Source organism: Mauremys mutica, chromosome 1 (assembly GCF_020497125.1).
Source record: "Mauremys mutica isolate MM-2020 ecotype Southern chromosome 1, ASM2049712v1, whole genome shotgun sequence".
Taxonomy (NCBI): Eukaryota; Metazoa; Chordata; order Testudines; family Geoemydidae; genus Mauremys; species Mauremys mutica.
This window is the reverse complement of record NC_059072.1, coordinates 123,490,755-123,504,339: the sequence shown is the minus strand read 5'-3', so window position 1 is coordinate 123,504,339 and position 13,585 is coordinate 123,490,755. Positions and strand designations below refer to the sequence as shown.

The following is a 13,585-nucleotide window of genomic DNA, read 5'->3' as shown; positions in this document are numbered from 1 at the left end:
CTCAAGCCTAGGCTCCAATAGTCCAGTGAACACACCAGAATCTGATTTTTTTTTTAAAAAGTTTCTACTCTTCATACTCCCAGAGAAAAGTTGGAAAGCATGCCCACGGGATACTCTAATGACTCAGAAAGCAGAAGGAAAATAAAAAAAACTCAGTATTCATTATTTTTAAAATAATCTCATGATTTTTGTATTCTTGGGACTGGCAAAACTGCTTGAGCATGTTGTTGACAAAGTAAATTCTCAGTCAGCTAGGGCAATCAGTTGTGCAAGTAAGTACAGAATCTTAGGCCTGGTCTACACAAGAAAATTAGATCAGTTTAACAATGTGAATCAGAAGAGTGAAAAATCCACACCTCTGAGCAGCATAATTAAGTCAACCTAAGTCCTCCTGTAGCCAGCGCTAGGTCAAGCAAAGAATTCTTTGATCAACCTAATTACCACTTCTTAGGGAGGTGGATTGCTTACATACAACTTTCCCATGATGGCCATGCTTTAGATTGGAACCTTGTCACAACAGCTGTTACTATGTGCGTACAGCACCTAGCACAACAGAACCCTGATCCCAACAGGCCTCTAGGCACTGGTCCTATTGGGTTCTGGGATGCGGGCAGGCGCAAGCCCACCCATTGCTAAAGGACCTTCCCCCAGCCTTAGGGGAGGATCCACAAGGTCTAGGAACTCAAATAATTACGGGGGACAACCAAAAATGTAACAGGGGCAGGTGTGAAGGTCAAACGGTCAAATAAAGGGAGCCCGAAGGGGACACCAAGCAGAGAATCCCGGACAGCACCCACTGCTTCTTGAAGGTGTCAAGGGAGCCAGCAGATGCCACCCAGAGGAATGCAGATGTGTGAATGGAGGGAGGACCGATGCGTGAATGGAGGGAAATAGGCCCACAATAGCAAAGAACCCCCTCAGCCAACATCCTCTGCCTGGTGTTGTAGATGGCAGCTTTGGCCATCGCCAGGAGGACGCTGACTAGGAGGTTCTGCGACTTTGTGGGTCCATGGATAGAGTGTGAGTATAGGAAAAGGTGAGGAGAAAAGTGCAGCCAGAAATGTAAAAGGATGTTCAGGAGGAGCTGGAACGGGGCTGCAACCTGGTGCACTCCAGGTATACATAAGACAGGGTCTCCCTCATGCTGCAAAAAGGGCAGGTGTCAAGGATGGGGGTGAGGAGCGCCAAGTAAATGCCCGCGCTCACAGCTCCGTGGAGGAGTCGCCAACTAATATCCCTGGTGGGCCTTGGGACTAGGGTGGAATATAGGCTGGCCCACTGGGGTTCTTCACTCTCAATAGGTGGCAGTAGGTCCCGCCACTTCGTATCGGGGTGGGACATGAGGGTGAGGAAATGGAGCATGTGAAACCCAAGCATGTACAGGTGTTTCCTTGGTGCGTTCTGGAAGCGAACTGGCTGCAAATTGTGCAGCTAGCTTGCGGTGTATGGGTGGGACTAGGGTGGCCAGATGTCCTGATTTTATAGAGCTGGTCTCGATATTTGGGGGCTTTTTCTTATATAGGCTCCTATTACTCCTCACCTGTCCTGATTTTTCACATTGCTGTCTGGTCAGTGGTGGGACAGTCAGGGAGGCTCCTGGGGCGGAGGTCCGATGAAAAGGACTGTAGGGCCTGGGGTGCAGGGTGGGCGAGGAATACCCTGCCGCAGGACCTGGTCAAGGTAAACCTGAGCAGTGGGCAGTAAGGCTGCCCTCACCTCCTGAAGTACACGCCGGGGACCATGGAGGGCGGAGAGCCCCATGCGCTGGGCAAGCGTCAGGGGATCTACCCAGTCTCCGAGTCTGTGGTCATAGTCCAGGAGACGTCTGCCAGGCCCAATAACATCTGTGACAGCCAGACATTCCCGAGACAGTCAGACATTCCCTAGTGCTAACATTTACCTTAACACAAACCCTAGTGCTGAGACTTGAAAACCACTGACACTGAGACGCACAAACAATACAAAACGGGAGCCCTTCCTCCATTAGTATTGGACGAGTAGTTTTCGTCCCTTGCGCAACTACTGCCAGCCACCCTGGAGGCCCCTCGCGTGCGCTGTTAAGCAGGACTAGCCCCCGCGTAGCTCCGCGGGGCCCGCACTTTCCCGGGAACTTGGCCTCTCCTGCTCGCCAGCCCCCGCCGCTGCTCTGCGGGGAACCAGCGAGAGCGAGGGAGGCGCCCGGCGCGGGCGCGAAGCGAAGCACGGGGCTGATTGCCGGAAGTGGGAGCCTGCGCGGAGCCTGCCGGTTAGAAATGGGGCCGAGCGGAGGCGAGGCCGGCTCGGGCTGGCGGTAGGGCGCATGGGGCTGGCCCCCGGGCTGCGATGAGGGGCAGTGCCTGCCTGGGTTAGCGTCCCGCGAGCCGCCCTCTCGGGGAGTCCTTCCCCCGCCCCACCTCGGGCTTGCAATGTGGCTCCCGCGCTTCTTCCCCAGCGCCTTGCTGGTCCTGGGGCTCGTTTGCAGGCGTGAAGCCTTGGTCAGCTCCAGCGCGGGTAAGCTATTAAGGGGGGTGGGCTAGGGAAGGAAAGAAAGGGTCCCCTGTGGCCGGGACTATCAGAATAACCCCTCCCGCCCACAGCAGAGGCACCCCGTGGCTTGAAATAGAAAGCTGGCTCCTCTTTCACTTCTGCACGGTCAAAACAAGCATGCATGTGTTTTAAAAACAGATCGCTCGCAGCTTATTTGCCCTTCTTGGATATTTTTGAACTGTGTTTGCGAAAGATACTTTCATATGCCGGTGGACACCTCGGGATTGTTCGCCACACAAAGATAGTTAATAGCCAGGGATCATTTCTCTCAATCTGCAAAGATGATCCTGGATCACAGCTGCTAGAGGCTTCAATGAGCTGAAAATAAGGGGTGGCCTAGAATAGTTTGTCAGGATTCCTAATAATTTCTCTGTCCTGGGGTAGCCCTGTTCCTTCTTGGGATCTTAATTTATTTGCAAATAACATTTGAATAGCTGTCAAAGTACTTTGCACAGTAGGATGCATTCTGCACAGTGGGGAATTGGCATGAATTGGGTTGGTTACCAAAATCAGGTGCTTTGCATAAGCAGCAGGCTTTAAAGGAGCATGTCATGTGTTTCCTGGGTCAGGGCTCAGTCATATGTTTTGGTTACAGTGAGGCTTTTTTCCTGCCGTGAACAAGCATTTCATTATTGAAGAGAGAATCTTAATAGCACTATGGCTAGCCTGTAAGCAACAGTACTGTACTTCTCCTGGAGGGCATGACTTCATTGAATGGTAAAACAGAACAGTCTCAAAATTGGTTAAAACAAGAAATTGAACAACTACTTGTATGCCCTCCTTGAAATATGGGCAGTTTCCTTCAAACTGTTGGATTGTGATGCACAATGAAGGTTGGACAGTGTGTGTTTGAATAATGGATGTGGAAAATAAAGGTCCACCTGATGGATGCAATCTGTTTTATACAAAGATATCTCTGAAATCTTTTGAAGTTCTAGTTGTAACAAAATTTTCAGTATGAAGAGATTATAGATGTATTGTTCACCCACTATAGTTTGAGGCTGTATTAGCATTGCCCTAATTATCCTTCTTGTTCCTGGTTCGTAAACTGAATGAGAGTCTGGATACACTGAACTTGAAACTTCCTTAATTCAGAAATGGTTTTTTGGTTGGTTCCAAACTTCTGATGATATTTATCTGTTCTAAGAATTGCAGAAATTGATTTTAATCTCATTTTGCTGACAACTAGTAAACAGTGTGGCTCGTGTTTTTAACTTGACATTTCTCTTTCAAAAGCCCTAAGTTGTGCAAAAGTGTTAAGGAAATACATGAATTTTAGTACTACAGATATCATGGTTAATTCAAGCATGTGGACTCTTCTGGATCAGTGTGTCACCCTGTCGAGTCAATAGGCAGTAGAGGTTTAGAGAAACTGATTCGTCTAGTAGACCTGTTTTTTGTTTTTTAAAGCTTGCAAAGTGTTTGTCATTTCTTGGCTAATGATCCAAGAAATAGCCATGACTATGAAGCAAACTGTTCTAAAAGCCTGGTTCTTGAATCCAAATTAGTTTAGCAGTGCAATGTCATTATATTGACATAAGTCTGTAGTGTAGACCAATCCATGCATGGCAACTTGACCTTAACTCTGAATTTCCTTTTTTAGCTTGTCTCTTACAGTGGCTAAGGCACTCGACTACAATCCTGAAGCTCATGAGTTCGAGTCATGTTCCATCTTGCACTGAAAGGCCACTTCCAGTTCACCCAGCTGCAAAATGGATAACTGGTCCATGGGGTTAGGGATAGTCAAAGGTAGTCAGATGTGACACTGGCCATATCTCTCTCTCCCTTGTTTACTGTTGGCTATGAAATTGACTTACCTTCACCATATCAGTCCGATGGTTTGGGGGATCTTTGATTTGATTCTTACAACTTTGCTTTAAATTTAATATCGTTTAGTAAAGCATAGAAAATATTTGGCAACAAGGAACTTCCAGCCCCTGTCATATGTAATAAGATTTTAGGCCAACATTTAAAAAAAATTATGTGCGCGCTAATTTGGTACTCAACTTGAGACACATTGAGTCTCCGTTTCTCCCTCCCTGTGGAGATGCTGAGCTGAAGTTAGTTGGGGATGTGCTTCTGAAAATCAGGCCCTGAATATCTCAAATTGGGCACCTAAAACTAGAGAGCACTTAGGAAAACCTGGGCTGAAGTTGATTGAATCCCTGTGTTTGTAAAATGCTGGTAATTACTTCCTTTCTCATCCAAAAGAGACCAGAGGAAGAAGTTGTTTTTCACACTTTTTATGGTTATGTGGTGTTGTTGGTTTCCGCAGTACATTAAAGTGGGGAAACAGCAAAAGTGCTACTAAGCTAACCCACTTCCCCTTGGAGGATGCCTGGCTACTGTTGCAAGGCAGACCTACATTTTTATAAAGCTGGTCAAAAAATGTAGGAAACACTCTCAACCAGCTTTAGATTAAAAAACATTGAACACATCTATGACCAAAAACTTTTTAAAGTAAACCTGAAATAGAAATTAATAATCCACTTGGCTAGGAATATCCAGTGATTGTTCATGTGCTTTGTATTAACAATATAGCTTCTGAGTTTGGAGGCAGTGGCTGGGTTTTCTTTGCTAGCTCTCTAATTAACCCTTTCAAATGTATATTGGTGTATGAAAGAAGTTAGGTGGGTCCGATCTGTGTCCTTGCAAATGCATTACAGGATGTGTGTGACAATCTAGTTTCTAATACTCCCCTTGTAATCTCTGCTGAAATTCTAATTCTGTACCGCAGTACTACTGGGTGAACGACAGGTTGGTACAGGAGACTTAGGCTATCATATTTCACCGGGATTCTTTTTCTTTCCTCAAATGGAAGAAAACAGTTGTACTTGCCTGTCACGTAATGGCACAGCACTACAACAGTTGTGTTTATCGTGCAGATAGGGTAACAATGCCTTTGTAACAAAGTGAAAGCTTTGTGTAGTCTATGCTGTCCTAGTTTCAGGGAGCCAGTTAAGAGACCTAGCACAGGTGGAACTTAACTGACTTGACTCCCTTTCCAGGGCCTGCTATATTTGCAGTGTTTTGGGGGGGCTTGTCAGTGGCCCTTCCTTATGCTGATAATTCCTGCACATAAAATACCACCATATAAAAGGGCCCTCTAGACAATCTTAAAGACTCGGAGTCCCTTGTGACATTTAATAGTAAAAGGAGGGACTATAGAGGAGTGGTTGGGTTTCCCCTACCCTTTTATTTGCTGAGTTAATTTGGTTCCACTGCCAATGTGGTTCCTTGATTGAGAAAGTTTGTATGGAATCATTGAGACAAACATGGAAATAACTCAAGGTGATTTTTGCCTAGTGGGAAAATTGGGCAATAATGTGATGAGGGAAAATTGAATGGCTTGGGGGAGTAGTCTGGTAGCGAAATACAAGTTTTTGTGAATACTTTGCTTTAGTGTCCATACAGTGTTTTTGTTTTTTTGTTCTTGTGGATTCTGAATTGAAAAACCCTAAATTCTAAAAAACAAAAAACAAAACAAACAAAAAAAAAAACACAACTGCCTGATGACCCCCTGTCGCTGCTTAGCACTTAATTCCACCCCGCTCCTGATTCACAAGCGAGGTGACAGTGAAACCCCCTTTCACTGAATTTCAATTTTTTTAATAAACTTCATACTAATATTTTATTATGGAACATAAATTAGTTAGAAGGGTACATATGTTATCTCCGTATTAGTGTCTGTATTAGGAATATACCTTACTAGTATGCTTCCTCCTCTCCCAGAGACACAAGCCAATTTATTGTTCTCTGAACACGCGCACTTAAATTCTCACATACTCACTCCTGAGAAGTAATTTTGAAATATTGGACAGTTATAGACATTAACAGATTATAAACAAACACATGGTGCATGAAAACAGCTGACCATGTTCCAGGAATATGGAATGGTATATGCAATGACATGTACTTCAAACCCACCTTCATGAGGCAGAAATACAAGAGATGCACAAAGAAGAAATCAAGTCAAGGATTGCTGCAGTTGCAAGGGACAGAGAAAGCATTAATAAGAAGCCAGAGCTGTGTATTGATCCCTTAAACCTCACTAAGCACCCAGAGGAAATAATAAACATTGTCAGTGGTAGAGTGGCACTGCTATCCATCAGTGTAGAGGACACTTACAATTGGAATTCACCAAATGCAAGAATTTGAACGGAGCTGGCCCACAGGGTTCTGTAACACAATACCAGGGATAGCAGAGCCACTGGCAGGGACAAAGCATGTACAGGTTTGTCCAACAAAGGCATTTGACACTTGCCTACAAACAAGTTCACGAGAGGTTGACATGAAGAATATTTTGTCCCATGAGTTGGTTCCTGTACCAGTGTCAAGGTTCTCTGACTCTGGTGACATGAGACTTTCCAAGACTAAGTTTAAGCTAAAGAACCAGCTGCAGATAGAGGTGTCAACTAGACATACTTAACAAGACATCACCTGTAAAGTCATTGACCATTCCACTTCTTTCAGTGGTATGCTGGCCAGCAAGTGATATTCAAGGACTTTGTGTCCAATTTCTGAGTTTGCACTGAACACAAGCTAGCTGTAGGTGATGTACACCTTGTCTTTGAAAAGTGCAAAGACCTCATCACAAAGAGTGTCACAAGATCTAGCAGAGCTACAGAAGCAAGTAGTGTGCATCAGCTGAGTGCAAGTACAGAGCTACTGCCACAGAAAGTTGTTTTTGACGGTAACTGGAAACAAGAAACTTGATTAACATCTTTTGTACAGAACTCATGCAAGACAAGAATTTTGACCAAGAGAACCTATTAGAGCACAAGCTAGTCATTGCAGGTAGAGACCACACCCCAGTTGAAGTAAAGAAGAAGGTGTGGTGATCAACAGGGAAGATATGGCCACCTGAGGAGTCAGACAACCTCCTTATACAACAAATGGTGATGGTTGCGAAAGAGAATCCTGTGGGAATTATCAGATAACACTGATGATTGTTTTACTCTTGCATCATCACCTTGAACAGGCCTAATTTCTTAAGTGATTATGGAATCTCTAGTTCAAGAGAGCTGTAATAGACATTCATGCTACTGCAGAGCAACACTAGAACATTGTGCCTGGACTGTTAGCTGCCCTTGCACCCTTGGGCAGTAATGCAGTAGCATCCTATTTTGGCCTTGCCACCGTGTTGAAGATTCTGTGAGCTGGTTGACATCCATGCAGCAATGCCTGATGGCTTTGAACTGGCAAACTGTGCCACCATGTCAGAAGCATGGGAGAAATAACGTGCAGTGAAAATTGGTAAAGGTACCACGTCAACACCAAAGGTCAGCTCCCTACCACCACCAACTGAAGCATTTTATAGAAAATGAGCACATCTTCAGGCACGAGTGTGGGAAAAGTGCTTTGTTGTATTTGGTTAAAATATTACTATAACTTTAACAAATATTTTGAATGTTTTTTCACATTAAAAAGTGTTCAACATATGAATTGAAAATTAAGGTTCATACTGTATCCCCCCACCTCCTGCCTCATATACTTGTATTAGTCATAAACATATTAATTGCAAATATTAATACGTGAAATGCATGTATTAACAACTCTTGAGCCTTGCTTTTTGTATGCCCCAAATAATGTGTGAACACTTGATGATGGGTGGGGTGGCAAGGCGGGGATGAAATGTTGATAATTCCAAATGCTTAACAGTGGTAATCATCAGGCAGACTTTTAAAATGTATAGTCTTGAGATACAAAATTCAAAAAAACTTGTATGGACCCTAAAGCAAGGCTGACCAGACTGACTGCTGGACTAGAGTGGTAATGGGACATTTATGTCCCAGGGTTATGAAGCACTCTACAGAAATGCAAGATCCCTGGCCCCCAAAAAGGTGACTTTCAAAGGCCATGATGCTGCACTGAGCTTGACGCAGGTGAATCCCTGCCTCATCAGTCCAAGAGGAGGGCCAAAACTAGCATCCTGCAGAGAGAGGATGGGATACAATACAAAGTGATGAAGCAGTGGGTTTTGAGATGCACCTACTTACTTAGTTCTACAGTTTTTCTGTTCTACATTAAAATCATTGTGCTCTGATCTTAATGTTAATGAATATCCAGTAAGCAAACACTAAGTAATATTTGCCAAATGCTGCTGCCTCTGATTATATTTTGCTTTTAATTCCAGGTCCAGCAAACAAAATTCCTTGTTATCTCTAGGTCACCAGTTCAAATCCAGCCTGGTTTGGTAGCAATCAAAAGTCATCACTATCTGGCTGTTTAACCTTCTAGAAGGGAGGCAAAGAATGGAATAGACCTGTAGACTGAACTCAGATAATATCCCCTAGAAGTGATCATTCAGGTTTGGGTTTCCTGATCCCACTTTTTTTGTCCAGTGACTAAGGTATGGTCTTGGAGGACCTGGATTCTTTCTGGTTCTGCCACTGACCTGCTGTGTGAATTTGGGCCGATAACTTCACCTCTCTGTTTCCCTCCCACTTTTGCCTACTTAAACAGAAAGCTCTCTAGCGCAGAGGGGCCTCAATCTCAGCTGAGCCCCCTTAGTGCTACTGTGATACCTATATTCAATACAGGGACAGCTGCAGCAGCACAGCCAAGTGGTGGTGCAGGCTATGTACTGATCTATGGGTGGAGGACTTTATTCCCCTGGCTGTCAATATGACACTTTTCACCAGTACTAAGCTTCCCAGAACTTGTAAAAATTGTGTATTAAACTGCCCATGGCTTAAACATGTATTTTTATGCCTTTATACATCCTGACATGTCACTGAGAACTTGTCATATAATGGTGAGGGACTCCTAAGTAGGCTGTTTCTTTTCCATTCATCACTTGTTGATGCAACCAGTAATGCTGTACAAGCAGAACACGTCTGCTTGGAATGACAAAATAACTAGAGACTTTAAGAGGAAACTTTTAATAGTAAACCTCAGAGTAAGGAATCTTCCAACTTGATATAACGGAGTGGGGGAGATGTCCTCTCTAGTACCTCTATCTTGGCTCTCCTAAACTCTTAATAAATGATACATTTCATTTATTGGTGGCTTTGGCTGTTTACAGGCCTCTGTATAAACAAGTTGATCAGGTTTCAATGGACAGACAGATCTTGGACCCTGCAGAACAAACACCTCAGTTTGCACCCTTTTTGGGCTCTTTGCATAGGCATGGAGACTGAATTGCCCTCTCAGCTTGCTTAATGAGAGCCAAGATGAATTGAACCCTTATTCCCAGTGCTTAATTTGTAATGAAAAAGGTGCCGGGACTCAAGCCATTTTTTTTTTTATATTCATAACTAATGCGCCAAGCCCAGAGATGCCAGGGCTATGAACGGCCAAGCCCAGAGATGCCAGGGCTATGAACGGCCAAGCCTAGAGGTGTCGGGGCTCAGCACTGGCAAGCTCTGGCATAAAGTAAGCGCTGCTTGTTCCTGTAGTTTGGGGCTGAGGCAGTGGGGAAAGCCTTTCACTGGCCATTGTCTGTACTGTGGCTAAACAAGAGTTAAAAAGGTTATGGAAAATTCTCTTTTGTGTGAATTTAGTGCCTGTGAAAAATTCCTCTTTGATTCTAGCTGTTGAAACTGCTCGATTCTAGAAGGCAGCTTTTTTTGGTGGTGGTGGTGTTAAAAGCCAAACACCAAGAATCAGTTTTCTTTTCCTTTTGGAGTAAGAAATAAGTTCACTTTCATTAATCAGGCTACTGCTTTAGTTGTGGTATTGTTTATAAATGATCTATCTTAAATCTAAATGTCTGAAATGATATGCTCAGAGGCTACACTGAGGGGAAGGCTAATATGTGACAGATGACTCAACAGTAGGCATGTTAAGTCTATCAAGTGGCGTTTGTGTGGCTTGCATGGCATATTAGTTCTGCAGAATCTGTAAAAACTTTTTAATATGAAATCTTTTAGCACCCAGGAAGGTAACTATCAGAATGTGAACGGAGGGTAGCTGTGGCTGTGTTGTATTCTTGAATCTGCAGACCACCTGAAACAATGGTTGAAAACTGTGACTGTTTCATTGCTGATAAGGTGGAAGGGACTGGAATATGGAAGGGAGACGTTCAAAGAAAAGAAACTCATGATGAAAAAAGAGAAATAATAACAGGGATCCTAAAAGTGAGCTTATTTTCCCAGTGAATGATGCTGAATGCAGCATCAAGGTACTACAAAACAAAAGCTAAGTTTTGAGTTATAACTCTGCCGTTGCTCTTTGTATAAACTTCTTGTTGACATAAATGGGAATTATCCCTATGGACTGAAGGAAATATGGAGTACTAAATCTGTAATTATGGCCCAAGAACGATAATTAGAACTGGACTTCAGACCTCTCCACCGAATGTGTTTGAAACTGACTCTAAAAGAACTGCTGTTTGTGTGTTGACCTTATTTTTTCTGGATGAGCCATTCGGGTGTAAGTGATTTGGAGCCAGTTCGAGGCCACAGAATAAGACTGGCAAAATCATTTAACAAACACTAACTGTATATAAGGGCTTGTCTACACATGGGTTATTCGGAAATAACTCCCAAGTGTGTACACTCTTATTGTGGATTAAGCTAAACTTGGAAAAAAAGCACTCTTGTTTCCAGAATAAGGGCTGGTCTATACTGAAAAGTTACATCTGCATAGCTACCTCTCAAGGACTGTGAAAAATCCACACCAGAGAGTAGTTAAACCAGTCTAACTCCTTAAAGGAAAGAATCATCACATGGTCCCACTGATTAATGTTCAGCTGATGTGAAAAACAGCTGAGTAGACTTTATGACGTAGTAAGCAGTTTTGAGCAGTCAGCATATTGAGCAGTTACTTTAAGCACTCTGGGTTTTGTTGCTACCTATTAACTACGGTAAATGGTAGTTACTTTAAAGTTGCAACTCCTTAGGCCAGTGATTCTCAAACCTTTGTACTGGTGACCCCTTTCACATAGCAAGTCTCTGAGTGTTACCTCTTCCCCCTTATACATTAAAAATACCTTTTTATATATTTAACACCATTATAAATGCTGGAGGCAAAGTGGGGTTTGAGGTGGAGGCTGACAGCTCGTGACCCCCACATAATAATCTCATGACCCCTGAGGGGTCCCATCCCCCAGTTTGAGAACCCCTGCCTTAGGCTGTGTTTCAACTACAGAGATAAGTTGACACATGTTACGCTGACGATTATAAACTGCTCTAATTACATTGCTTGTGCATGTTCACACAACATTCCTTTTGTCAGCAGAGCCTGTTCAGTTTCTGCTCTAGCATCAACAGTGAGAGCAGTGCACTGTGGGTAACAGTCTGTGCTACTCTGCACCTTCTGCAGCTGGGAGTTGTGGGAAGGCGAAGTGGATCGCAGTGCATCATAGGTGCAGGCTCAACATCCCATGATGCGGTTTTTTCTGTCCCCATCATTCCATGGGCTTCCGACTACATTTCGTGCTATTTTTCAACAGTCCCTGGTTACTGTGTGCCCACCATCTCCACCTGAAAGCATGGATCCTGCATTGCTTTCTACTGTTTTGATCAGTATTATAAAGGACAATACAGCTGATCATGCAGTATCTCATGAGCGTCAAATCTGAACAGGAATCTGTTATGCCTGCCCTGCCCTGTGCCAAGGAAAGAAACAGTACCAGATTACTGTTGGCATTCACGGAGCAGCTGCACACAGTGATGGGATCGCATCTTTATTCACACCTGGGATGATGAGCAGTAGCTGCAGAACTCTTGGATCTGCAAAGACACCCTCCTGGAAAGGTGTGCAGAGCACGCCCTAGCACTGTGGCACAAGGACACTAAAATGAGAGCTGCCCCTTCGGTGGAGAAGCGCATGGCAATTGATGTGTGGAAGCTGACAACTCCAGACTGCTACTGTTTAGTTGTGAATCAGTTTGGAGTCAGGAAGTCCACCATGGGGGGTTGCTTCCTAGCTGTGATTTGTAGTCTGCAAATGTGCCAGTGTATTAATTCCAGCAGCAACCACTGTGTGTAGAAGACAAAGAAAAAAGATTCTTTGAATATTTTTTTTATTAAACAGCAATAAACAATGCACAGAAAACGCTTTGTTGAAAGGGACTACCACTGAGAGGAACACTCTCGTGACGGAGGCTCTCGTAGCTGTGTGTAAATCCAGCTTTCATTTTGGAAGGGGTAGAGTGAACAGGGTACTGCGATGGACCAGGAAGATGCAAGGAATGTGTGGGAGGAGTTTGGGGAGGGCATGGCAAGCGGTTCTGTATGGGCTGCGGGGTAGGGTGGGTGAGAGCACACAAGTGTTCTGCCTGCAGCTCAGTTAGGGACTTCAGCATCTCGGTTTGGTCCTCCATCACTTTTATCATCTGTTCCTGGCTCACTAAAATTCCCTCCTGGCCCAGCTTCCTGTCCTGGCTATCTATTTAAAATCATTCATTAATTGTCTCCCCAACCTGTGTTCTTGATCTGTGGCATTAGAGGATTGGAGCACCTCCCAAAACTTGTCCTCCTGGCTCCTCCAGGGTCACTTCCTTATCTGGCAGAGGCACTCTGCTGGTGTGTAGGGGGTTCCTCTGAAGGCCACATCTGCAGAAGCGCAAGAAACAATAAACAGAGGCACGATTGTTAGAGCACTTACAGCATTGAATCATAATAGTAAAATACACCTCTTTCTCACTGTCCCTTGGCAAGCGCACAGCTTGGCGAACACCCTAAATGTGGTGAGTTTGGCCTGGGTGGGGAGTTTCAAGATGGGGCAAAAGGTCTAGGTGATTTTTTTTAAAGGGATCACTGCAAGCGACTACGGAAAATATTGTAAATTCTGCCACCATTTTGCACAGGCGAGGGTAATTGAAGCTGATATCTCACTCCTGAAGGTAAGCAAGGTTGCGTCTCCTGCACGTGTGTGGCTTCAGACCTGGTCCCTATATGATTACTGATTAGCGTGGAAAAGTTATCTACAATGGGGGAAGGAACAAAGCAGCTCTGCCAAGGAACCTTAAGTGGAGGATTGGCAAGTACCTCCAGGAAAGTTCCCTAGAGATCTCTCCTGAAGGATTCCCGTGAAATCTCAGTGTGTTCTGCAGGGTCTCCACTGCATAGCTGCACAAGGGAATGTGAAGCAGACACAAACACAGCTAGTT

At 44.3% G+C, this 13,585-nt stretch overlaps 1 protein-coding gene across 2 annotated transcripts in view; it reads left to right on the top strand.

The window, feature by feature from the left end:
- The first annotated feature begins 2,252 nt into the window (after positions 1-2,252).
- Positions 2,253-13,585, top strand: part of TM7SF3 (transmembrane 7 superfamily member 3) — a 30,792-nt gene continuing 19,459 nt past the window's right edge. Inside the window, exon 1 of one of the 2 annotated variants that reach the window (XM_044994190.1) lies at positions 2,253-2,490. In XM_044994190.1, the coding sequence (XP_044850125.1) occupies positions 2,406-2,490 (85 nt within the window). In that variant the 5' untranslated portion in view covers positions 2,253-2,405. Of the gene's footprint in view, positions 2,491-3,119; positions 3,244-13,585 lie in introns of those variants that run through there. The other variant, XM_044994197.1, reaches the window with a different exon arrangement.